The 24,805-nt window shown below is 38.5% G+C and overlaps 1 protein-coding gene across 2 annotated transcripts; it reads right to left on the bottom strand.

Annotated features, from left to right (window-relative positions):
- Positions 1–13: 13 nt before the first annotated feature.
- On the bottom strand, positions 14–23,564 carry VPS39 (VPS39 subunit of HOPS complex). 2 transcript variants are annotated; one of them, XM_080594827.1, is made up of 26 exons: positions 23,320–23,564; positions 21,827–21,892; positions 20,409–20,473; positions 19,562–19,604; positions 18,983–19,033; positions 18,474–18,568; positions 17,149–17,247; positions 16,451–16,543; positions 14,706–14,889; positions 14,075–14,195; positions 13,566–13,686; positions 12,933–13,062; positions 11,639–11,781; positions 10,642–10,785; positions 9,945–10,086; positions 9,552–9,638; positions 8,086–8,159; positions 7,393–7,491; positions 6,997–7,114; positions 6,388–6,516; positions 5,801–5,903; positions 4,841–4,886; positions 4,097–4,246; positions 3,809–3,943; positions 3,459–3,550; positions 308–2,531 (listed from the first exon to the last, which is right to left on the bottom strand). In XM_080594827.1, exons 1-26 carry the CDS (start codon positions 23,390–23,392, stop codon positions 2,456–2,458), a joined length of 2,679 nt encoding a protein of 892 aa, XP_080450953.1. In that variant the 5' UTR covers positions 23,393–23,564; the 3' UTR covers positions 308–2,455. The 2 variants fall into 2 exon arrangements, with proteins under 2 accessions (XP_080450954.1, XP_080450953.1); XM_080594828.1 differs by lacking the exon at positions 18,983–19,033 and having other exon boundaries at positions 14–2,531; positions 23,320–23,563.
- Positions 23,565–24,805: the final 1,241 nt, after the last annotated feature.

Genomic DNA, 24,805 nt, shown 5'->3' with positions numbered 1-24,805 from the left:
TTTTAGTATTCTCTAGTAAGTATGTGTTTAATGGTATAAGACTTTCAAAAACATTATTCAAAGAATACAGAAGTGTTTTTAGTAGGATTTTGAGAACATTCACAAGCAATTTATGAACTTGTCGATCTAAAAACCAAAGTTGTGAAGTGGTAATAGCTTCATATGACACCATCTCATTTGGATTACACATTATTAAAGCAGGAGTGATACTGGGAGCCCCTCCATTGAGCCTGACTTCCAGGAGAAAGCGAGGACTAACATACAAAAAATAATCTAGAGCAGCCCAGAAAACTTAACCTCACAATGACTGAAACACACTGGTTCACAACATTTATTACAATCCATTGCTTTAGACAAACCTGCTGTATGGTTCAGTAAAACCAAACCACATTGCAAGAACCAACCAAAATATTACGGCACAAACCACATCTCTGTAAAAGGTATGCAAGAGAGGTGAACAGAGGCACAACCTTAACCGTGAAAGTAAGAGCACAATGGAGTTCCTCATATGTGAATACAGCTCTCCTGGTAGCAGATAACTAACGTAAATAAAAATCATACTAACAGCACTAAACCTAAGATGGGTAAAAATCAGAGCAATATTGTTATATCTGTATACAAAGAATACAGGGCCTTGATAAATACCCTTCTGTCGTTCTCAATGATCTGTAAACACAACTCTCCCAAAACATCCTCCCTCTGTACCTGAACTAGTATATAAAGGTCTATACAGAATGTGCAAATTGAATATAAGTATTTTTAGGCTCTCTTCTTCAAATAGAAGAAATACAAGGTTAAAAACACCAACACCACCCATCCCCTCTTCTCAGCTTCTACAGAAAGACATCAGTAGCAATACTGCCCAAGATCTCCAAATACAAAAGTAGCAAAACACTGGACCAAGAAATCCAAAGGAATGCACAGCATATAAACAATAAATACAAACACATGGAAAAATAGAAGAACAGTTATCAAGGGAAATTATTAACAGTGATAAATGAAAGTCAATTAGGACTCTTGCCAGCCTACAGCAGATTTGTTCCTAAAAACACACCCATGTAACAATGGCTTAACTAAACCTATGAAGTTAGCTGAGATCCAGTTACACCTTAGGCAGACAGGCTTTATTACTTGATCATTAAGAGGTGGTATCTGACAGTTATATGTCATGCGCCATATTATTTAATCATTACATATTTATAAGTATTGCTAGACCAGAATGTTTAGAGTCAAAGATCAACTCAGTTGGGTTACTTGCTACTGCTGCCTTTTCAGTAATGATGCTCAGATTATTTCTGCACGAAACATTTTAATATCCCTAGTACCAACTTGCTAGAGATTAAAGATTTCGGAAAAAGAAGTTAGACAAAAATATTACAGCCTACAACGAGTATGGTACAATCCAGTTTTTGTAGTTAAGACTTCTGGCCCAAATGTAACTTCAGAACAGTACCAGCCTGCACAGAACACAACTGTTCTAAAGCATTTAAAACAGAGAGATATTGAAATAGTCTAGATTTTACTTCAGTGCTGGCAAGTGAGCCAGGGACTGAAGAACTTTATATACACAAATCGCAAATGTAGTCTAGAAGCTCAAGCAATAACTGTAGTTCAATCCCTTGAAAAGTTGTTTTACAGGGTGTTCTTCGCTTTTTGGTATGAGTGCAGATGTGAACTCAGAACACTCTCTAAACTTCCAGAGATGCTACAAGTGACCATGCAGTGCAGTGCAAACAGCACAGAAGTTAATTAAATTTACAGCTCTCAAACTAAAGTTTGTGTTTGTTTGTTTGTTTTCAAAAAAAAAAAAAAAAGCAGCTCACCAGTGGTATCTACTATTTGCCTGACAACCCATTGTGGAAATTCTGTTTGTCAGAAGGTCAGGTGATAACACTGAATATCAATAAAAACATTCCTTTGGCCAGCATTTAAGTATTCCCATTACTGGGATGAAAAATAAAATTATTGTCTAGGTTGAGAAATAGGCACAGAAGCCTTCTCTATGCTAAACACCTGGTGATCTCCATGCAATGCTGATACAGCTGCAAAGACTTCAAAAGATTTTTATTTTTTTTGAAGAACTATTTACATACAAGACCAAATCACAATGTTGTTACTCTAAGGAGGTAAGCTTTATAGTAAAGCTTGACTTGTGAACACCCTACAACTGTCTGATAACTCACAAGGTTGGAGTGCATTACAAAGCTCACTGCTGATCAGTTTCTATTCTTCATCTGAGAGGTCCAATGTAGTTGCCAGCACTATAATGACATGGTTAAAGTCAATTTCTAGTAAATCAATACAGCCAGATAGGTACAGTCAGTCCATAGATACAAATTACTTCTACCCAGTGTAAGAGAACCTAGAAACAAGCCTCAAAAATCTCAGAAGTATCAACTTCTTAAGCCGTCACTTCTGAATTTCATGAGTGTTGGTATTATTGACCATGACAAGGTCAGGTGTCCAATGTGTTGACTTCTTTGGAGCAGAAATAATGCACAACTATTGCATTAGGGTATCGCGCAAATGCACTGTAAAGAAACAGAACACAAAAATCAATGTAAATACGAACAGTTTTCCCAAACATGCCCTTCAAAGCCTTACTGAAATTTACAGCATTAGAAAAATTCTAGACAAACCAATACTGCACATGCAAATTTAAATTCTGATACTACAAGCTACACACTAGTGACAAACTTGAATATGCAGAACAGTAAGTATATTCAGACCTACATTCATTAATATGTTTTGGAAAAAGGATCATTCCCTATCATTGTGAATGCTACTGATATATCAGAATGGTTCAAATCAACAAGAATGAATAAACCGATCGCGTGGCATTCCAATGGAGTTTCAAACCCAAAAAAGAAAAAAATGCAAATAAAATTTATCTTCCATACCAACCCATAATTACAGAATAGGGTATAGCAGAAGAATAGTTATTGGCATACAAGCATTAAGTGAATTAGTTCTACTTTTACATATCCTAAGATCATTACTAGACTACCAGAAGTAAATCAGCTAGGGAACCACAAAGCCATAAAAAGAGAGATTCCACATACATCTTCATTTGAGATTCTTTACATCATCCTCAATTCTAGCTAAAAAGCAGGTAGTAGGCAGAGTTCTTACAGAACATTCCAAATTCAGTATGACAAGTGACTTTTTGCCCTCTAGAATTGCAAAGTGAGATGTCTTAAGAATTTCTCAAGGCATTTTATTCTGCTTTATTGAAAGCAGGATTAAAACTCTTGCAATAAACTTCACTGACTGAACTTTGATGTTTTCCCAGCCATCGAGTGATATATTTTCTTAATTTGAACATTCATCAAATTTCTCCCTCATACTGCTGTTCTCTCTATATATAATGCACATTGAGTTTTGCAACATTCTTACTTTAAGTATACAGATTCGTATTCAATTCTGTTTCCCAAACTCTAAGGTACATACTCTCTTACCTGTTGCCTATCTTCTTTTTACATACAGTGCACACCTTCTCCTCTGTAATTATGCACTTCACTTGCTGATGCAAAATTCGCTCCTCCTGGACCTACAGGATGATAAAAAAAACTTTATCAAAAAGCAATGCCATGCTGCAGTTCCTTTCTAGCCTGGTGAAACTGAAAACCGTCATAACATTTGATTTTCAGTGGCTATATCTTTATTAGCAAGTTGTACGGTATACAAGAAGCAGTTCTGTAGAGCTACAGCACCATCTAGAGGACTCACACCCCATATAAGGAATAGTTAGTTTAAATATTGAGTTTTGAAACACCATTCCAATAAATAACGGATGGTGGGTACTTACCCTCAGAAATTCAGCATGGAGAAGATTCTTGAGTACTTGATTGAATCTCTTCTTTTGGGCATTTTCTTCGAGGACTTTCTCTAGGAAAATTCGAATCTCACTAATCTGTGTATTTGCGGGTAGAAGGTTTATTGCCTAAAGCAAAATAACCTTAGTTAGGAAAAATTTTAAAGGAATAGAGAACAAAATAGAACAGAACCTGACACACTTAGCTTTGACAGTGTTAGTCTGTTCACATTCCTACTCCAGTATCTTCTAACAACAGTACAGACACTGAGTCTTTGTTACCTTGGTGGTATCCAGTTTGCTGTGATGCAGCTCCAACACCTGCAGAGCAGCCTGCAGATTGGCTTGAGGCTCCAGCACTTCCATCTTGATTGGCCCTAAGCAATGAACACTAGGCGGGGAGAGATACATCCGGAGAAGGGATAGATAGACCTGTTTCACACAAAAGGAAAGCTTGTGAAACCATTGCACTCATCCACAACTGACAATACTAGTAGAACCCAGAGACAGTACTCGTGAAGTTGTACCTACTCCATTCAAAACTCTAAAATGGTCATTTAAACAGGTTTTATCTAAAACGACAAAAAAAAAACCAAAGATGTTCAAAGCCTTTTAAGACTTACATTCTATGCTCAAGTTTTTCTATTAAAGTAGTATTTTTTTAAACACATCTCCCTCATTTATCTTACATAACACACGTATCTTTAGAAAGCCGTGTCATTGATTTTTAACTCATGTGTAAATGTAACTGGGATAGGAACACAGCAGGTTTTCCTCTGAATTCCAAAAGAAATTTTCTACAGAATATATGCTCAATTCAAATGATATGGTAACATTCACAACAGAAAATAAAAATCAGTGAAAGCTAGTAAATCCTAACTTCCAAAAGCTTATACATAGTTTCCTGTCCACCTAAAAAAACTCCGAAGTCTATACAGAGCAAAAACTTTAAACTCCCTAACATGGCATGAACAGCCTAACACATCCTCACAGAAAAGGGAATACTGTAAAGATAAAGCTACTTACATCTTTGTTGCCGTCTTTGTTTCTGTCGTAATGTTTATGGCAGTAGCTAGAATAGAGAAGAATTACATAAAATGTAGGGACAGTTTTGGAACCCAGAGGATCATTCCAGAGAAATTAACATTTAAATGCTTGATTGCTGAGGCCATCCACATGAGATGACCATACATCCAATTCTGATCAATTGGATCAGGTCATGCAACACTGCCTTATGTGACAATGCTGAGAAAAGAGAGGTTTTGTGCAAGTTTCACACTTCCAATCAACTTACAAAGCTTTCATACAGAAACTAAATTTAATGACATTCAAAAAAATAGGAGGGGGGACAGACAATGTGATTGCATCTGAATCACAAGGAAAAGGTGTCCATTAGTGTACCACTACATACCACAGCTGAATGTCCTGTAACAACCATTTCATGAAACTAACTTTAAAAGAAGCTATGCTGAACAGCCCCTGCTTTTCAAACACATCTGTCAGTGCTGGCTAGTTTTATTTTCAGTTAAGTACTTTAGATTCACTTAGAAGGTTCCCTGGCACAAGGGATCCAGCAAAAAGATGCACCTTTACTGGAGGGCTGTGTCAAACTGAAGGTACTTAACTTTGCATCTGGGATAGTCAATCTCAATCACAAGAGAAGGGAAGCAAAGCGACATACACAAGTTCACAAACTAAAGACCAGTGGAAAGATGCATCTGACAAGGCGGAAACAAACAACTCATTAATGACAGTCATATTGCTCTAGACTAAAAGTACAGTGACAGAAAGGTAATCCTCAAGGGGATGATGTCATTATTTGTAATCAACAGATACCTGAAGAGCATGAAACTCAGGAAAACATGGAAACACAGAAGATCCTGAAGGCTTACAACACTCACTCCACATACAACAACATTTCGCTATACAACCTATTTGTAGCACAGTGAGCAAACTAACCCTTAAAAAAAAAAAGGAAATCCTTACTCTTCAGCCATGTTGGTGTCCTTCAAAATATGAACATAAATAAACAGAGCTTGCTCGTGCTTCCCCATACGACCCAAGAGCAGAGCACGTTCTTCTAGAAGACCTAGTGAGATAGCATGAAAGTCTAGTCAACAGCTACACAGAAAAATGACAGCAAAAGGTCCATTACTTCCATTACTGACCAGATTAACAGAAGGAAGCATAAGGTGTAGTCTAAGCATAGACTCAAGTTACACTGAGACTAAGTATACTATACACTAGAAGCAGTAACATTTCATGAATGCTTAAGTAATCGTAGGATACAATAAACTTCCGATCTGTTGAGCTACTCAAGGTCACCTAAAATTCAGGCTAAATATGTAAGTGATAGGAGATGCCACAAAGTCTTAGGCCGTCACTTAAAGGAAATCTGCAGAGACCAGAAACCCAATTCCGCCAGCAAAACCACAGCAAATATACACACCAGTGGTTTACAACAGACCTAGCCATCTTCTGTTTCCAGTTACCATAATTCTATAACAACTAAGGAAGTTCTGCTGTAAAATACAAGAAAAATGATTTAGTTAGTCTATGGAAATTGAACTCACCATCAAAGGGAAAGTCACTAATTAGTCGACTAGGTTCGTAACAGCTAGACTTCTCCAAAAAAAGAAGAAGTTTTTTCCGGTAATCCCCCAAGTCTCCTCCTTCCTCCCCAGCAGGCACTGGAGTTTTATCTGTATGAAATAAAGAAATATCAGCTAATGTACTACAACTATTGCACTACACTAGTACACAAAAGAAGATAGAAACAAAATTATGAGGACCTACATTCTGATGAACCTATTATATGGAATAAGAATCAAGTACACCTGAGAAACTAATTCAGCTCCCTAAAACATGTTAACCAGTGGCTGATTAGACAATACATGATTATTCAATGCCCTCCCCCTGCCCTTAACATGCAGAATAAAGCAAGCAGTAGCTGACATTTCTCCTAATCATGAACAAAGTGTAACTAGGTTCCTTAAGATTTCTAGGGAGGCAAGAAACCAGACTCCCTTATAAACCCACAACTTCCGTTGTTCCAGTTCCTTCATAGCATTTAGCGTATCTTCCCCTGGATATTAATAGTGCAGGCTTAGAGCAATACACTGTGAAGGCTTTCCCGCACCGTCCCATCCCCTGGTCTTCCCACCAGAAAAGGCTAAACATACCTGCAGGTAAAGAGTTGAGATATTCTTTCATTAAGCCCTGCACTTTCTCACAGTACAGCTGGATCAGACAGTTGTGAAAGTCTGCACCAATTTCTTCCCAGACATGAATGATGTGTTCCTGTAAATACATGTTTAGGTTCGGCTAAAGATACTTCCTCTGGAAAGTAATTTATTAAAAGCAAGCAACAATTCATTCCAAGCTTGCCTTTACCAAGCTCAACTTTAAGAGTTCATATTTGAAGTCATATTCTGCTTGCTCTTAGTTATTTTTCTCTGTACAACTTATGGCAAAGCTAGAGTTCTCCAAGACAGCATCATGCTCCAACACCTTGAGAACTAAAGACTTACATGTAATGCATACTGAACGTAATGCACTAAAACTAACTGAGTTCTTACCAGATAAGGAATAGCCAAACTTTTAAAGTTTTCTATCAAGAAACTGAGCACTTTATCTCGTGGCAAAGCTTCCACTTCAGGGAGGTCTTCTGTAAATATCTGTAAAATAAAAATTTATTCACAGAATATATTTTTTTTTCTTAAACGTTACAGTGTATTTTATCTGAGACACTGAAGCCCAGCATATCACCACATAGGCCTAAACAGTAAGCAGAAGTATTCAAAAAAAAAAAAACTGAGCAGCTTATTTAGGCACCTAGAAGCTGTGTCATATCTGAAATGGTTAACAAACATCCCCACTTCTGCCCTAGCTAGCACTTATCTTTTACAGCACCCAGCACCTCCTAAATACAGGAAGTCAAAGAAAAGTTAGAAAAGCAAATTAACATTTGACATTTAAATATTAATTTAGGCTCTTTTACAAAAATCGTGATATTTAAAAAACATTAAATGTTGTATCAAATGTAAGGGTTCTTAGCCGCTTATTACAACGTAAGGTATTCGAAGAATGGAAGAAACAGAAGAAAAACTGAAAAGCTGTCCTGCTCTATCTACTGATAAGCTTACCACAATACTGAACACAGACAATACCATTTATACACTAAGCTGGATTTAACGTTAACACATGGATTCTTAAATCATACACTGTACTAAGAATCTCAATGACAAGGTACCTGTTTAAGCCAAACTTACCTTCAGTCCATCTTCAGGAAAATCTCTTAGCACCCAGACAGAGTAAGAAAATACTAAATGCAAGTTCTCTGTGCCTGGAACACAAGAATTAGCAGTGCTCAGTGTTAGACTCCTGAAGATCTACCTACTCACAACACAAGCAGATGCTTTCAGAGCTGGCAAATCTTCATTTACAGAAAAACCCTTTTTTGTTTTCTCCTCTATAATCAAGGAAATCACATTCCAGGTTAAAGGCAATTTCATTACTTCGCAAACATGATTTCAAACAGGAACAAGTAATGACACTGTCAAATTCTAAACACCACAGAATTTATACAAGTCAGACCAAAACCTAGCTCTGTTGTCTGAATCTCTTCCCAAACATTTTCCCTTACGAACATCAGCCATTTGTTTTTATTAGGGGAGAAAAACACTATACTTTTAATTTGTGTAATTTCCTTCAGACAGTTTCCAGACTTTCAGTCTAATGTCTTTATAGCAAAGGGTCAAATATTTCATAATAAGTAGTAAATGAACAGCTGACATAGGTCCATCAAGATGAATTTATCCAAATGACAATCCTTTAAAAAAAAAAACAGAAGTTTGTTTTGTAAGGCTATCTGAATGTCACATACGCATCTCATTCTCTAAGAGATGAGTGGCGTTAGCAAATTACACCAGTGAAAAAGAAGTGTAATGTAAGAGACATGGCATAAATAGGAAAGGTCTCAATGTCAAGGTAAATAATGTTTACCTTTGAAAAAACATGTTGCTAACGAGAGCCAGCAAGAGCTCTTGAAAGTAATAATAATAAAAATATATATTAATCAGATTTTACCAATAATTTAAGACTAGGAAATAAACCCCTCATAAACCACTCTGGATGGTTGTGTCTGCTTTACTAGTACTGTGATACATCAGAAATAAACGGTATCATTGGATGGGAGAGGACTATTCTCATCATCAGCAAAACCAAAAACGGCCTTGGAAGTTCACAATAAATAGTCAACCAAGCAAATTGTTAGTATGACGCTGTGAACAGCAACTCAAACTGTTAGGTTATGACCTAGATTTCTCTATGTACAGCAAACAAAAACTTCATAAAGAATTCTTCATCTAAGAAAAAAAAAACAGCAGCTAGCAATAAGACTTTCAGCTGAAAAGCCTAATCCAGAAGTCAGACTTAGTCAGTGACAGCAGATCAACACTGGAATAAAAGACAAAATACTGTGGCATATTCTCTACCAATGAATTTTTGTTATTTTTCTTTTTAAATGAGAAATAAGGAATGTTTTCCATTAAGATACTTAAGTTTAAACAGGACACACCTGAAATTAATCTTTAAAGTTTGCATTATGTAAGAAAACAGACTAGATGACAGGGGTGTCCGTTAGCTTGATAGTACCTATCAAGTTGCTGAACAGTAAAATAACCAAAGCCCATGAATAGTTAACATCTTCACAGAAACAACGCTCTCCATCATTTACCCAAATGCTGCAGATATTGCACTGTCCTCTCATGACCCTTCAAAGGTGAGTTGGCTTTCTTTGACTGATCCACCAGTACCTGTAATGCTTTCAGAAAAACGAAGAGATTAATTCCTTTGCAACCATGAGTATCATTCCAAATTGAACCAAAACAAAAAACATATATGTTTCACATTAGGCTACCTGAGAGCAAAAAAGCTTTGTTGTAAACATGCAGGTCAGACAGGTAAGGAATTTCATCAGATTCAGTAAGACAGATTTCATCACAGGACAGACCCAGAAACAAGTTCTCTTCAGGAAAATTATCTTCAGTGGGCTGGCAATAAAGACTCAGGACTAGGAGTACATGCTCCTATCCCTTCTCTCCTCTCCCCAACCCAACATCGTACCTACCTTTCTCATGCAGACCTTTCTTCTCATACAGTATTATCAGCTCACTGTATTTGTGTGCCTTCTTTAGTACATGCTCACTCTCCTCAATATGGCAGTGATTGTTCTCCAGACGTAGCAATGGTGCCACAAGTGCTACATTTGTCTGCAAGCAAAAAGGGAGCATTCAAACATACTTCTAACGTGCTCCTCCTAAGCTCATAGTACACAAAGTGAATTGAAACAGAGAAATAGCACAAGAAGTGACTGCTTAACTTCTTACGTCAAGTCTCATCTTCCTTAAAAATTTCTATTCCGTAATTTGTTAGAATAGCAGAAAAACCAATACATCGGAGCTATTCCCTTTCTAGAACACAAGTCTACTTTGGAAAACATTGTTCACAAAGATGACACCCTTCTGCATTTAACAATAAATACAACACAATAAGCATTTCTCAAAACTTCAAAACACGTTGACAAGGCGATGTTCTTTCGACAGAGGCAGCCACCCAAAACAGACACAGCTGCTTTGTTTCACGAAACTGCCTCCTGACCAATGAGGAAACTAGCTAAGACTAAAGACTCCCAGACCATTTTTAGACCAAAGTGAGATGGCTGTGGGAGAATTTTGAAAATACCTCCTTATCCTCCTCCTCAAATTTTCCTTCTAAAATACCAATGCATTTTATAGGGATGACCTTTAAGCCAGTCAAAAACTCACATGGAGGTAACACTTCAATAGTGTGGTATCAATGATTTGTAGCAGCTTCTTTTTGGATTTGATTGTTGGTGTTCCTTCCATAAGGGGCGAAGTACTGGATTGATGGTCAGAATCATTTAGCTTCTTTACCAGTTGACTTCTTTTCTGGAGGACGTAAAATGAAATTTTAACATGGAAAGGCAATGAATTTCTCCATTCCACCCCAACAAACATATCCCACCAAGTAAAAATAAATTATATCAATTTAATAACTTATTTTATCAATCGGTTCCTAAAGAATTTTTATAATTTCTAACTATTCAACACGTTTCCCACATCATTTAGGTGTGTACATTTGTTTTGAAAATTTATACTTTTGTAAGACGTCTGAAGTCTCGAGAAAATCATCAGAAGGAAACAGTTAACCTGAACAGAGACATTTTAGAGAAATCAGTAGACATTTAAAACATTTGGAGGACAATCTACAATTTGAATCACTATATGCAAAAAATATGCCCCTTAAAACACAAGCTTCCTTTGTCTCGTAAGAATGGCAACAGAACAGTTCAGAGTCCAGTTGCAAGAAAATGACAGGGAGCTATAGTACCCACTACCTCCTATTCCACTTTTTAATTCATGCTTTTGACCCATCTCCTGGACAGAGTGCCCTCCATAAAATAATCATAAAAAAAAGAAAAAAGATGAAGAGCCCAAGTCCTTTTTGAAAGGCTACTGAAAATAAAATACTAGACTCACATTTGGATCTAGTCCATGAGTAAGTTTTACCCAGACCTCACAAAAGTCACATGTCTCTCACATATCTGTGTAATGTCTCACATCTTCCAATTTCACCGCTTTTTCAGGGCCTGCTGCCATAGAATTTCCAGCCATGAAGACAGCCTATTAAGGCTAGCCTGACAGAGCTGGAGTAGGCAAACTGCTTCCTGCACAAAGCTACCCAAGCAAATACACTACACCTGAATAACCCTGCTCTAAGAACAGATATACGAGCACTCACTTGAGTTAGGTAGTCTATCAGAGCTAAATGTGCCTTCTCCAACTCTGCCCCAGAGAGCCCTGGCAGGGGGTTGGGATACTGTAGCTGTTTCCTGTAATCTGTGGGCAGGAGGTCAGGATACAGACCCATCACATGAGTGGGATCTAAGCAAAAAATAACTAGTATTAGTAATCATTCATAACATACTATTTTTGCCAACTCTTAAACATAACTTGGCCTTTGAGTACAGTTAGCTTTCCAACAGAGTTGTTTGTTGTCAACTTGCAGTCCACAAGGTTTCAGGTAATACAACGTGCTTATTATAAAAAATAAGCTAAAAAGGCAAAAGCAGCAAGAGAAAGACTGTTTTTAAGTCCAAACAGAACAAGTTTCAACCTGCGCTCTTGGCACACACTGAAGACAATCCATTATAATCCTTTTACTGCTCTTCTTGCAGAATCCCAGCACTAACAACTCTGACAGTAGGACAGGATTTCTAGGAACAAGCAATGTTTTAAGAAAAGATTTACTGGGCTTTCGAAACATGAACTGAATAGCACTGTCTGCACTAATGAGCATCCATTTTCATGGAGTTTAAACAAATTCAGAATTACTGTCCTCTAATTTATGCTCTAAGTATTTCAAGTTCTAAGTCCTTCTCTTCCACTGTAGTTTTCAAAACTAAGTATGATGTTAAACATCACCAAGGAATGTAAAAGTTCTAGATTTAAATGCACAAGGGATGTGCTGTCAACAAAGAATATCAGTCTTAAGCACTATTCTATGGTACAGTCCAATTTTCAGGTGGTCTTGCAATTAGTACAAACCAGAGGAATAGCAGAGACTATTTTGACTTCCAAAATAACAGAAAAGTTTCCTGGCTTTGGTAGCTTAGTCCATTAAACAGGAAACAGGGCTGAGGGTCCTCATCATGGTCAGAGAACAAGGTGTAGCAGATCTACAGAAGTTCCTAATTTTCCTTTCCAAAATACAAGATGACTTTTGACAGCTGTTGAAACCCTAAGCTTTAAGGGTCTGTACATACCATATACATTGCAGAAAAGGTTACCAAACAACTACACCCTGCACAAAGGGCAACTTCATGTTTTACGTTAATTAACTTCAGTTACTTTAAGTCAAATACTATAACCAGTATAAGAGGCAAAACAGCTGTGTAGGCTACTTTCCATTCAAAATGAGACTGGTTTGCACAAGATGATACTATTTTAAAACAGAACCGAAACATACAATGATCTTCGAGCTTCATTTCATCTCTCCTAACCAAAGCAATCTTAAGGCCAACCCAAGCATTTACCTGTACCAAGTTTGGCAAAAACTTGCATGGATTCATCAAAGCGCTTCTGACAGAAGAGGTTGAAGGCAAAGAGGTTCTTGATGTGGTGTATTTGTTGTCGCTTCTCACTATCTGAATCATCTTTCATTTCCTACACACAAATTGATAAACATTAAAAACTTTGGGCCATCACAAACGATAAGAAAAGCTCTAGATAAATAACAGAAGTATTATCTTTTGGAGAGATTATGAAATCTAGAAGCCTGCCTTATTCAGAGAAGGATAATCTTCCCAAGTGAACACCTCTGATACTGATTCTCATGTGCTACATTTATTGTGTCTCTGAGATAACCTGAAAGGTTTGAAAGCTATTTCTGGTTATCTAAATACTTGCTATATCATAGCAAGTCTGTCACCATTCATTTGCCTTTTCAAATTTTTTTCCAGTTAGCAATACAAAAGGCAATTAATTCATTTTAGTGTATCTCTAGAGAAGTTTTTGGAAACCAGAAAAACCTACAGCCGTAAGAGCAATGTAATTAAACATACCGCTTCGGCATCTCTAAGAATTTACTGTTTCAGGAGTAACACAGATAACTATTACAATAATTTGCAGTCATTTCACTTCAAAACCAAAGAATTTTGAGTACTTACTGCCAACTGCAAAGCCAATTCAAATTGTTTATCCTGAAGAAGTTGCTGGATCTGTGTGGCTATGGACACTGGGATGAGTCGCCAAACAAAGTGATTACTTGCCACGTATATAATATTTGTCCTGCAAAGAAGTCAAAAGGTCAGTTACCAAGTTCCAGCACTGAGAAAGGAGCAACACTCATACAAACAATCCTGGTTAATACATGCACGTATCAATCAGATACAAAGGCAACTTAAGCAATATTGCAGAGCAGAACGGAGCAGAAATATCAGATATTCATACAGAGCATATATGAATATAGAGCAGTAATCAGATATTCACAAAGATGCCCAACTCTACCATAAGCTCCTTGAAGTACAGCACCCATCTTTCTGTGCATAAACAACAACAGACTGCTTCAATGCTGCTACTCAAGCCAGGGGAGTCAGAAGAGCTCCTATCCCAGTTTTTCAGCATGCTACCACACATACAGACAGCTCAACAAAAGCAATCATGCTCTACTTAGTACCCTCCAGAGGTGATGAAGCGTGGTCTCTGTAACTCAATACTCTGTACCAGCAGTCGGGGTTCAAATGTGCGGATCTCCACATACCTTGGCAGAACAGCAATAATGTAGGGAGGCTGGTGCTCTATTTGCAAAACAGGTGAAAATGTAAGTTAATTGTTCTCTCTTGAAACAAAGCAAGGCTTCCTTTTTTTTTTTTTTTCCTCTTCTTGAAATGCATGCCTTTTTTACTTATTAACAACAGAAGTCAATGCCCAAGGCTGACAGCAAGTTGCTAACAAGGCTTTTTGTTCATCTTTCAAGATACAGAATTCCTGTGGCACTCAGGTACCCACAAAAACTACAATGCTTTAACACACTGCCTTCCATTTCAAATCTTGTCCCTGTACAGGAATAGGCAATAATGCCTGTTTTTCAAGAAGGAATCAGGCAAGCAGACTAGAAGTAAAGAAGGGGAAGAAACAAAAATAAAGAAATCGAACTCTCCACAGCTGGAAAGTACAATTTGAAATACTTTAGAAACATGCTGTCACACTCCAAACCCAGCCAGTTTCTAAACACCAGGAATGCAACAATTTTAATCGCTTCCAAAGCAGTAAAGGGACAAATAAAAAAATTTACTGTTAATTCTCACCCATGGCTATAGGAATATCTGTCCAATTCAAGGCACATTTCTGGGTACAGATCCCTTCTTCATTGAGCACAACAGTTAGATCATCTTGGCCGACTGCAACTTTTCCATCTGCTACAGGGGCAACCAGTGGTTCCAACTGCTTCCCTGTTGGAAACAGTTCTTTGATGGATCCTTTTCCATCCACCTAGGATAATAAAGAAAACAGAAAATACATTGTTAAAAATAACTATTTCAAACATGCAGAAAAGCAAGTATCTGAAAGTAAAAAAAATCCATACCTAGTAGAAACATTCAGAACCCAGATTAAACACTAACAGGACAATTGTGATTTTAAATGCTAGCAACAGTATTTTCTGCATATCAACACTTCTCTTGCTTGTACATCATTTAGAAATAAAGAATTACTGCTCTTGTGTCTGAGGTGACATATCCCTATTACTATGGCAGCAGCTGAGCACAGAGATTATAAAGGCAGATAAAATGTCTAGCATCACTAAACATCACTAAGAGGTCCAAACACCTCTTGGAGTAACTGCAAGATTTAATTTGGGCCAAAACTTTAACATTGTTTGATTTCTAGCATGAGTAAACATTGCCACATAAGAAACAAACTAAAAGTAAAGCAAACTCCCCAGCCTTTTTCCCTGCCCTAGTTTCTCATTCTTGTGGCCACACACTGTCCAGGGAATTGAACTCAACCACACCACCACACACATAAAACCAAAAGAAACAAACAAAAAATCAGAGATGTTTCATGAGTTGGTCTAACAACTCACTGCTGCCAAAATGGAGAATCTTACTCCCTCAACTCCAGCTACATGTTCCTGTTGCTTCTCTTGCATTACAAGTCAAGCACTCTTATAAAAATCACCAGCTAGCCAGCAGAAAACAATTCCATAAAAGCGTGACTATTTTTAATGCATATTTGGTGAAACGAAGCTATTCAGTGATGGGCTGGACAAGTAACAGATCCAACCTGAAGTAGACACTTGGACAGCAATTCTCTACTCTGGTTCCTTGAGCAGCTGCACAAACATTTGTACCACTAAAACAGCAGGAATCAAAATCTACAAGAGGGATACAGAAATGCACCACTTCCAACAGCAGTATCAGCTTTAAATGACTGTAAAATTACCGCACCGTTTTCCCATCAACTAAAAAACAGAGTTGCCACTGTACATATGGTACACCTCATCCTCACCTCATTTTCCTATAATATAAGCAGAAGCCAATTTTAAAGGCAAAAAAGTGAATCGACTATAGCTATCATATGAAGCATAAGTGGAGACTATAACACTAAATTAACAACAGTAAATTTAGAGACATTCAAACAGAAGCTGCCACAGTTCAGCAAGAGAATCAAAAAAAAAGGTAAGTTGCTCTTTGTCCCAGACAAGAAATTATTTGTCTTTCAGTCATTTTAGAGTTAAGTCCTTTCTTAAAACACTAGATAAAATGTTTACAAAGACTGCTGCCCAACCAAAACATCTTTTCTGATGTCTTTTTTCTGCAAGAGCTTCAAACACTACATCCAACAGTGATAAAGCAACTATCAATTCCTGACAAAACCTCAGTTTAAAGAGGACATATTTAGATTTACCTTTCCAAAACCACATAAAACAGGAACACCAAACACTGTTTTTCATATAATCTACCAGCTAAATTCTTGAGCGTAGGAGCATCTTACATAGTGCCTACTGCTATTCAAGTCTCCTTAAATATCATATTCTAAAATCCGTTCTTACCCGTATCAGATAATAGTCCCTCTTGAAACCTACGCAGATTGAGTTTTCACACCAGGCCATAGACTTGGGTACATCAGGTACACTGAAGTCCCCCTGGGGAAAAAAGTCAAAATGGTAGTTACAAGAGAAAATCAAGTGACAGAGTGTAACAGACAGTACTGTTGTTGACATTGTGTTCCCCAGCACACATACACCAGACTTCTGCTGGCCAAGGAATAACAGTATTCAACTAACAGGCCAAATTCACACAGAAAAAAAGCATGCTGCAAGTCAGCTGTGTAAATGCTACAAAAGCAGCATAGCTGAATAAGCAGTAGAAATATTTAAAGAATTATCACTGTGGTATTCAGAAGTGCAGTTCTCTGCGCTTGTCAGCAACTACCTTCTGACTTAGGACCCACTTCCATAGTGGTATTGACAGGTATATATTTATAAAGGCTGCTTGCTAATGCATTTCACTAACTTACAAGCACACTATAGAACACAGCCTTTGACTTACTTCATGAAACTGCATTAATGCCATCAACTGTGATTTAAATCCTGTATTTGTACTTCTACATGCTGCTGTTTTGATAAATCACTGCAAAGCCAACAGGACTCAATGCTCTAGAAGTCAGTAGTGCCTCTAATAGGGATTCCACAAAAAGTAGTAGAGTCCCTGCTGAGGCATGCTAGACTATAGAAACAGTCCAACTCACCTGTAGTTCATGGAACTCTCTGTCCTTCCAAAAATAAAGTTGTAACTTCTTCCTCACTGCCACACACATTCTCAGCACCTCTTCCCCTGTATCTGAATGCTGTGAAAATACAGACCTAAACTCATTAATACTAGAAGGCAAAGAAGATAACATAAACCCCAATGAATCCTCAGTGGCAGCAAGGCTGTCAGCTGACAAGTGGCTTTGTTCATCCACACCAGAAAGGGATTCCCTAAACTTGGAAACACAGAGAGAAGGCAAGCAGGGTATCTGAGAATGAACTTTGTTTAGATGGCAAGAATTGTGACACCAAGGAAATACAAGAATAAAAAAATAAAAAGAGCATGGAAGACAGGCACATGCAAACAGAAGATACATCGAGAGCTATCAGCCCAGCCCTGAAGACCAGGATAAACAGCTTGAACTCTGTGCAGTATAGCAAAGGGGAGGAAATGGAACAATGCAAAGAATGTGTTACACTGATAAAAACATTAATGGCTATCTTTTATATTCCACCCTGATGGAAGTTTCCTGACAAGAAACAATAGCAAAGTTAAGTGCCTATACACACACTAACAGTAAGGCACTTCGGAATGACCAGATTTAAATGTGCCTCAAAAGACATCACACCTAGGAAGCTCTAAGTACTTACTATAAAATACTTAATACTAAGCTTCCCATGGTGCAAAGAGATAAAAGTACTGATGAAGAGCACTAACCCACATCTTCTGATTATAAACAAGATTTCTGAATAATACAAGTAGGCTGAGAAAGTCAGTTAGATAAAAATAAGTCACTCAATTAACAATAACACATTAACAGAAAATAGCTGTACCTCATCAAACCATTTTATGGCCTGAATCTACCATAACTGCCCTGGGAGTCCTTGGGCCAATGCAGCTTAACAAACAAAAATGCAATAAATATAGTGATGGAGATCCTTGCTGTAGGGAACCATTGTGACCTAGTTCACCAACAATTTAAGGGATGGGAATGGTTTTTACATTCAAGAGGACCTTTCAAAAAAAGGGCACCTTCAAACTTACCACAGGATGAAAATGACTTCAAGTTTTCTATTAGGAGGTTCAAGGCTACAAGCACAACAGACATAGGAATATACATAACAGAACACAGGAGGAAGATTATGGGGCCTCCAATCATTGCCTTAAGGAAAGCTTCAACATCTGTTACATATTTATTTTAAGAAGCACCAAGGAGCTTGTAAGTTACACAAAACTAATGAACGAAATCTATACAGCAACATAAAAAGGTACACTTATTACAAAATGGTAAGGACATCTGTGCCGCTGTGTTCATCCTCTTACCTGAAGATCACAAGTGAAGAGAGACGCACCTTTTGCCTTGGAAACTGTAGTGATTTGTTGAAATGTCAACAGGTCGTGGACATAAATGTTATTTTCTGTTTTAAACAAAATTCCTATTATTTTTCAATATTTAACACACATTGAGCTCATTGCTTATTCAAACAAATTATCACAGTTTATGTTTACATAAAAAGAAGAACTTGTGAGAGAAATTAAGAACTCCAAGAAAGAAAAAGGAACATTTTCCCAAAAACTGAAAAGTGCTGAGGCACAGAAAGACATGCAGAAGAGAAGACTAACACCAAGTCTGCTAAAATTACACGAAGGAACTGAGAACAGGTGCTAAGCAAGCAGAGGAAGCGAGAGTGGGAGACAGCAAACGGACCAGACTAGAGCAAGTTCATGATGGGAGATTGTATGAACAAAGACCATTTTGAACTGGCTCCTGAAATTAGTAGGAAGTGAGTAGTTGCAAATGGAGGATGCTGTGGTCAAGTTTTTGTACGCACGAGGACGCAGGCAGCAGAAATCTACGCATGCTGGAGTCGGAAGAGCCGGGACTTGGAGACCATAAAGAAGGGAGTAGCAACATAAGCAAAAAAAGACATAGGAAGATCATAAGGCTAAACAGAAGCCAAAGACAAGCAAATTTAGATCTTCCAAAGGAGAGTAAAAGATCACTATATAATAAACTGAATTTGGTGCAATACATCTCAGGTAATTTTCATACAGAAACAAGTTTGGACAACACAAGTTTTAGCACCTATCATATCTACGTGTATATATATGCCAATACATACAATTTTATATATATATATACACACACACAATTTAATATATATTTTTTTTCCATTTTTAATCACAAAACTTGTTGTTAATACTTTGTTCTCCAAGTTGGCTTGCAACAAGCAAAGCTGCTTCTCATTCTAAGCTGCATAATGCTTCCTCTGCAAGGTGAAAAAGCCTGAATACCAGACAATGACTTTCCAACAACTCGAGCACTATGCACGTGCGGAAGGAGTGCAATTGTTGGCCACATGTTGCAACAGCAAGAGCTCACTAAATATTACAACCTTTTCTTTACTTACCTAACAGACTGACCAGAATTTTAAACTGAGAAACAACATGAATCTGAAAGAAAAAATTCTAATTAGTGGTTCCATTCATAGACTATACCTCTGAAAGAAGCCTGATTATAGATCAAGAAAATACATCTTGTGTGCTCTCAAAATAATTAAAACAGCAAGGCAGCTATCTATGCACAACCTTCCTCCTAGATTACTGCAGCCCCTTTCACTTACACGCAATTTGTCAAGTAGCACATAGAGCTTGCAACCTAAGCTAATAGAAAACGTTGTAGTACATGGTACATTACTAGTACAGGTGTACCTCCGAACACATGCACAAGCATTGCTGCAAGAGACTGCATAATCTTTTTTGATATAAATCCTCTCCTAAGTATCAATGTAGTCAATGAGCCAAGTTCTTCCAAAAAAAAAAAATCATATAGAGGTAAGACTGGCAGTAGATAATCAGATACTTCAGTTCTAAATTCCAGGTAACAGGAATTATATTCACATTGCCACATTTCATTCAAGAGTCAAATTAAGTATTGCAGTCTGTTGGTATATTAACATAAATTTTATAAATATTCTCAGTCAGAGTAGATGAAGATTTACTGCAAACAACAGCATTTCCATACAGGCCAGAAATAAACCCCTACATCCTAACATTTCTGTTCTAACAAACAAACCAAGCATATCGCTATTATGGGAAGACAGTGGGCAAAAACACCAGGCTGTGCTGCCCCTAGAAGAATCTACATCTTCAGGATTTTTTTTTTTAAGCTTAGCACAGATTCAAGTCATACATTTGAGATTTTATTTCTTGGCTGAAAACACTGGAAAACTTTTCCAAGAAAATGTTATTTCCTACCTGCTGAATCTTTTTTGAGAAGTTCTTGTTGGATTTCTCTAGTGTCACTTCAAATCTATTGCAACCTACCAAAAAAGATTTAAGATAGTATGTAAACTGAAGTTGCCCTTAAATTTACGACTGAATAAAATCTTACACTGAATAGATCACAAAGAATTATGAAAGTAAACTTGGCCACGTGAAGAATAACTCTTCTAAATATTTGGGCTATCTTTAACTTAACAGCTAAATGCATCAGAAGATCTTCTACATAATCAGGTGAAAATTTAAATTATGCTACTTGTGCTTGTCTGAGAACCTCATCAACAGTTATGTTTTTGCCTTGCTGGGATTTTAGGTTACAAAATTTATTTTATTATTTTTTTTGGAAACCCATAGATACAAAGATACCCATAAAGAATCTATCCACGCCAATCAAGTATCAGAAACTTAAAATGCTAGGGAACACATCACTGCAAAGTAGACAAGGAATAAACATTACACCACAAGGGTTTAAAAGGAGTTTTATGGATAAAGACTTACAGACACTTTCTGATGATAAAACCTCTCCTGGCACTGATGCAAAAAAGGGGGAGAAATTTACCACGTGAGATAAGACACTAGCAACTCAAGACTAGCACGTTCTGATTGGAATAGATGGCCTACAAGTTTCCGAAAAAACAATCTGAACTCAGTCTCAAGAATCCAAGTAGCTACAAATGAATATCTTTCCAAGAGCTGATGAACTTCGAAAGAGATGTTTGTTTTCTTCCTCTGCTGTCCCACACTAGACTACATTACTGTGTTCAATAACATGAGTTTCTAAATAATAGCAGATATTGCAAAATACAAATCCATCCAGTGAAAATCAATTTTAATTAAATTTCAAATAGAACAGTGCTTTTTGTGGCATCTCCAGAACAGACTATGAACACTTATAACTGTCTAAGAGAGAGAAAGAAGAGTAAATATACAACAGAAATAGTTAGGAGGGCTCCTTCTCTCCCATCCCATGATGCTGATGGGCCCACTGAATAAAGCTGCTCTTTCATTCGTTTACTAATCCAGTCTTTTATTAATAGATAACAAGCATTAGACTTCTGACAACTAGCACACTGTCCGCTTCTCTGCATGTTTATGCACAATGAGTACTGTATTCAGAGAAACTATACTAACTTCCTGCAAAGAGAAGGTCCAGAGACCTTATATAAAGCATACTTTAACACAGGCAACAGGATAATAGTACCAGCTATCCTTCCCAAACACTTTATAAATGGTATGTACACTTCTATCAAAGATCCCATGCAAATATTCTTTCAACTCTAGGTAGGCAAAATCAGCAATTGAACATATTTGTGGTAACGTTACAGCAACATCTGAATTGCATGAAATAAAATTAAAATAATAAATTTTTCGTGACATACTTAAAATCAACTTACCCATGTCTTTCTTGATCCTGTAAAGAAGAAGATGCCCTTGTTTGGTACCAACAAGGAGCCACTCCTCTAAAAAGAGTAGAAAGGAAAGAGTCTAATCATTACCAGCAAAGACTTTCTTGGCTAAGCAGCGTTTATCAAAGCACCTGGAAACATGGTTCAAAAGCCAAAGAGGACTTCATGTGGTGACTGCACACAAGTCTCCCACCATCTCGCTAGTGCTGGTGATAGATAGATAGCAGCTTACATTCTCAGGAGATGATGGACAAAAATCAAACAGTAAAACAGAGGCTGCAGCCAAAACATCACATCCTGCTTATTCATATGACTGTGAAGATAAAAGCAATTGCATCTTTTGTACAGTCATGAGAGGAAATAATCTATTCTTCAGACATAGTCCCAGAGTGGAACACTGCTACGTAACGGAGAAAAATTGTCAGGAAGACAAACAAAGATTTCTGCCTTTTTTTTTTTTTTCCAAGAATTAGGTTTTTTATAACAACTTTCTGAAATAGTCAGCTATGCCTGAAGCAACTGTAGTGGCTTTGCTTAAAAAGCATTTGAATTGCTTGGACAACCAACAGTCACATTCAGATTTACAAAAGAGAACCGAACTCATTTAGATACAAACTCTGGCAAAGTTTCAGACTTTGAATTTACAGCATTTACAGCATGCAAAAGGCATAATATCTTTACCAGGTCTCAAAATCTGACTGAAAATTTTCCTCCTTGCTTAAGATCATATAGGAAAAAAGTACATACAAGTATTTCTTTCTACAGCTAGTATCTCCTCACTACCAAAGATACTTGTATTTTAATTAAGTTTTGTTTCCTGCAAGCCCTCCCTTCCATTGGTTGAGGGAAAGGTTTTAAAGCCAAAATTAAACCTTTTTATGCAACCTTGCTGTCACGGGCCCGTGGGCTTTGGTTCCTTTCACTTTGGCAAAATAAGTGCTTTCAAAGAGATAAAGTTTAAAACCTCAACACAAAAATAAATGATCTTCACGTCTCCTCTACTACATAACTCCAAACAACTCATGCTGAAACGTGGGAGCTTTATTAACGTTACAGTGTTCTTCAGACAGATGAAGGGGTGACGATTCCGCAAAGCGTGGGGATTTTTATTTCCAGTTTTGTCCCACTGTGGCACATCTGCTGGAAACTGCTCAAGCGCTTGGAGAAGCCTCAGCGCTGCGCGCAGACCGGTCGGTGCCATCACCTGACTAACAAACACCTCACCCGACAGGCCCCACACCACAATCCCTACATTTTCAGAACACTAACGCACACAAACGGGCTCTAAAATCAAGCTTTCAACGCCTTAACGAGATAAAAATCAGGCGGAATATAGACTACGGCTGTTCTTCAGCGTCGAAGCGGCCGCGCTCCCCGGACCCCGAGCCTGTCGGAGACAGCCGCCCCACCGCCGCGGCCCCAGCGGCCCCAAGGAAGGAGGGCTGGCGGGGTTTCGGCCCGGGAAGCCGGGGGAGGCTCACCCCAGGCCGCCAGGCAGTCGATCTGCAGCGGCAGCTTCTCCAGGATCGGCACATGCTCGAAGGCGTCGTGCATGGCGGCGGCTCGGCTGGGCCCGGCTGCCGCAGCGCCCGCCGACCGGAGGCTGGTGGGCCCGTACGGGGCTCCCCCTTCTCCGAGGCGGCCCCGGGGGTGGCTCCGCCGCCGCCACGGCCGGCGGCTCGCAGCTCCCCGCCCTTCCCGGCAGCCTCCGCCGCCGCCGCTTCCGTGCCGGGGCTCCGCCCGCCCGCCGCGGCCCGCCCCGGCCCGGCCCCGCCGTGGCAGCCGCACGCGCAGCCGCTGAGGGGAGCCGCAGCAGCGGTGTGCAGTTGGGGCCGACCCGAAATGGGGCTTGAAGGTATGGGGGTTGTTTGGTCTTCTCGTAATAACCTTAAAGCGGGGGAGGCTGTAAAGACAAAAATTGACCTGCATAGCCTGAAGAAACCAGGTGAGAACAGCAAAGTACCTCCCGTGAGTAACTCTTTCTGGAGGTCCTAAATTTCTCCTCTCTTAACACGATGGCATGTGCAAACTGATGTTTTATTCCTGTTAAAAGACTGAAATGCCATTGCAGATGAATTAATTTAGCCAACAAAGTTCACCCTTCACAAGGAAATCTTTGCCTCATCGCTTCCAGAAGAGGTGCAGCTGCATTTGTTCTGGTACAACACTCATGAGCGCTGACCAAGAAGCTAAACTATCAACACCGAACAAAAAAGAAGTACTGAGTTCTCCAAGCATCTTTGCTGACAGGCTGCTGTTTGAGAAAACAGGGACTAAAGATGGTTTGTGGTGGGAGATGTAAGTACAGGAATAGAAGAGCAAGTGAGGTACTCTTACATCCAGCTTCCCTGCTCAGGGATGAAGCCTAAAGCATGAAACCATGCTGTCGCATCTTCTTCACCCATAATAGAACTGATACCTCCAAAAGGAAGTACGGCTCAGGCACATGCCTGGTCTCCCTGCGTAAGACTCCTCCAAAAGGGAGAGGAGCATAGCACCATTTAGTGAAAGGAAATGTAAGATTCAGTATCACCAGGTAATAAATTCCTTTGCATGGGAATAGCTGTAATCCATTTCTGCCAGAGCACAAATTGTGCATGAGGTATTGGCCTTTTCAGCCTTAAAACAGCAGCATACTTTTCCATTAGTATATAACATAAAATGACATAGTGATCAGAATGATTAAAAAAAAAATTCCAAACACACACCCCCATGCCTGTTACATAACACAAACATACTCTGTCCTACCCTGGGTCTTATGATCTTGACTCACTGTGTGCCTGTCAATCCTGTTGCATTTCTGTGCCACACCATAGGATCTCTTACTGCTTGGTCTCTCCTTTACAGTTTCTAGCAGAAACATCACCATAATAAAAAGCTGGTCAACATCATCATTTTCCTCACTACTACTACTTTTAGTATTCCATGTGGCATGTACATGCTACAACAGTTGTATCAGTAATACCA

This window comes from Anser brachyrhynchus (assembly GCF_964034855.1).
Source record: "Anser brachyrhynchus genome assembly, chromosome: 5".
NCBI classification, from domain to species: domain Eukaryota; kingdom Metazoa; phylum Chordata; class Aves; order Anseriformes; family Anatidae; genus Anser; species Anser brachyrhynchus.
The sequence above is the reverse complement of the archived record's forward strand: the minus strand, read 5'-3'. Positions and strand labels throughout refer to the sequence as shown.

Coding starts and splice junctions, on each gene's coding strand:
- VPS39 (XM_080594827.1), bottom strand. CDS start 23,392: ATGCACGACGCCTTCGAGCATGTGCCGATCCTGGAGAAGCTGCCGCTG. Junction 14,196..14,705: donor AGATATTCCTATAGCCATGG/GTGAGAATTAAC, acceptor TTTTGCAAATAG/AGCACCAGCCTCCCTACATT. Junction 6,517..6,996: donor TCTCAACTCTTTACCTGCAG/GTATGTTTAGCC, acceptor TATTTCATACAG/ATAAAACTCCAGTGCCTGCT.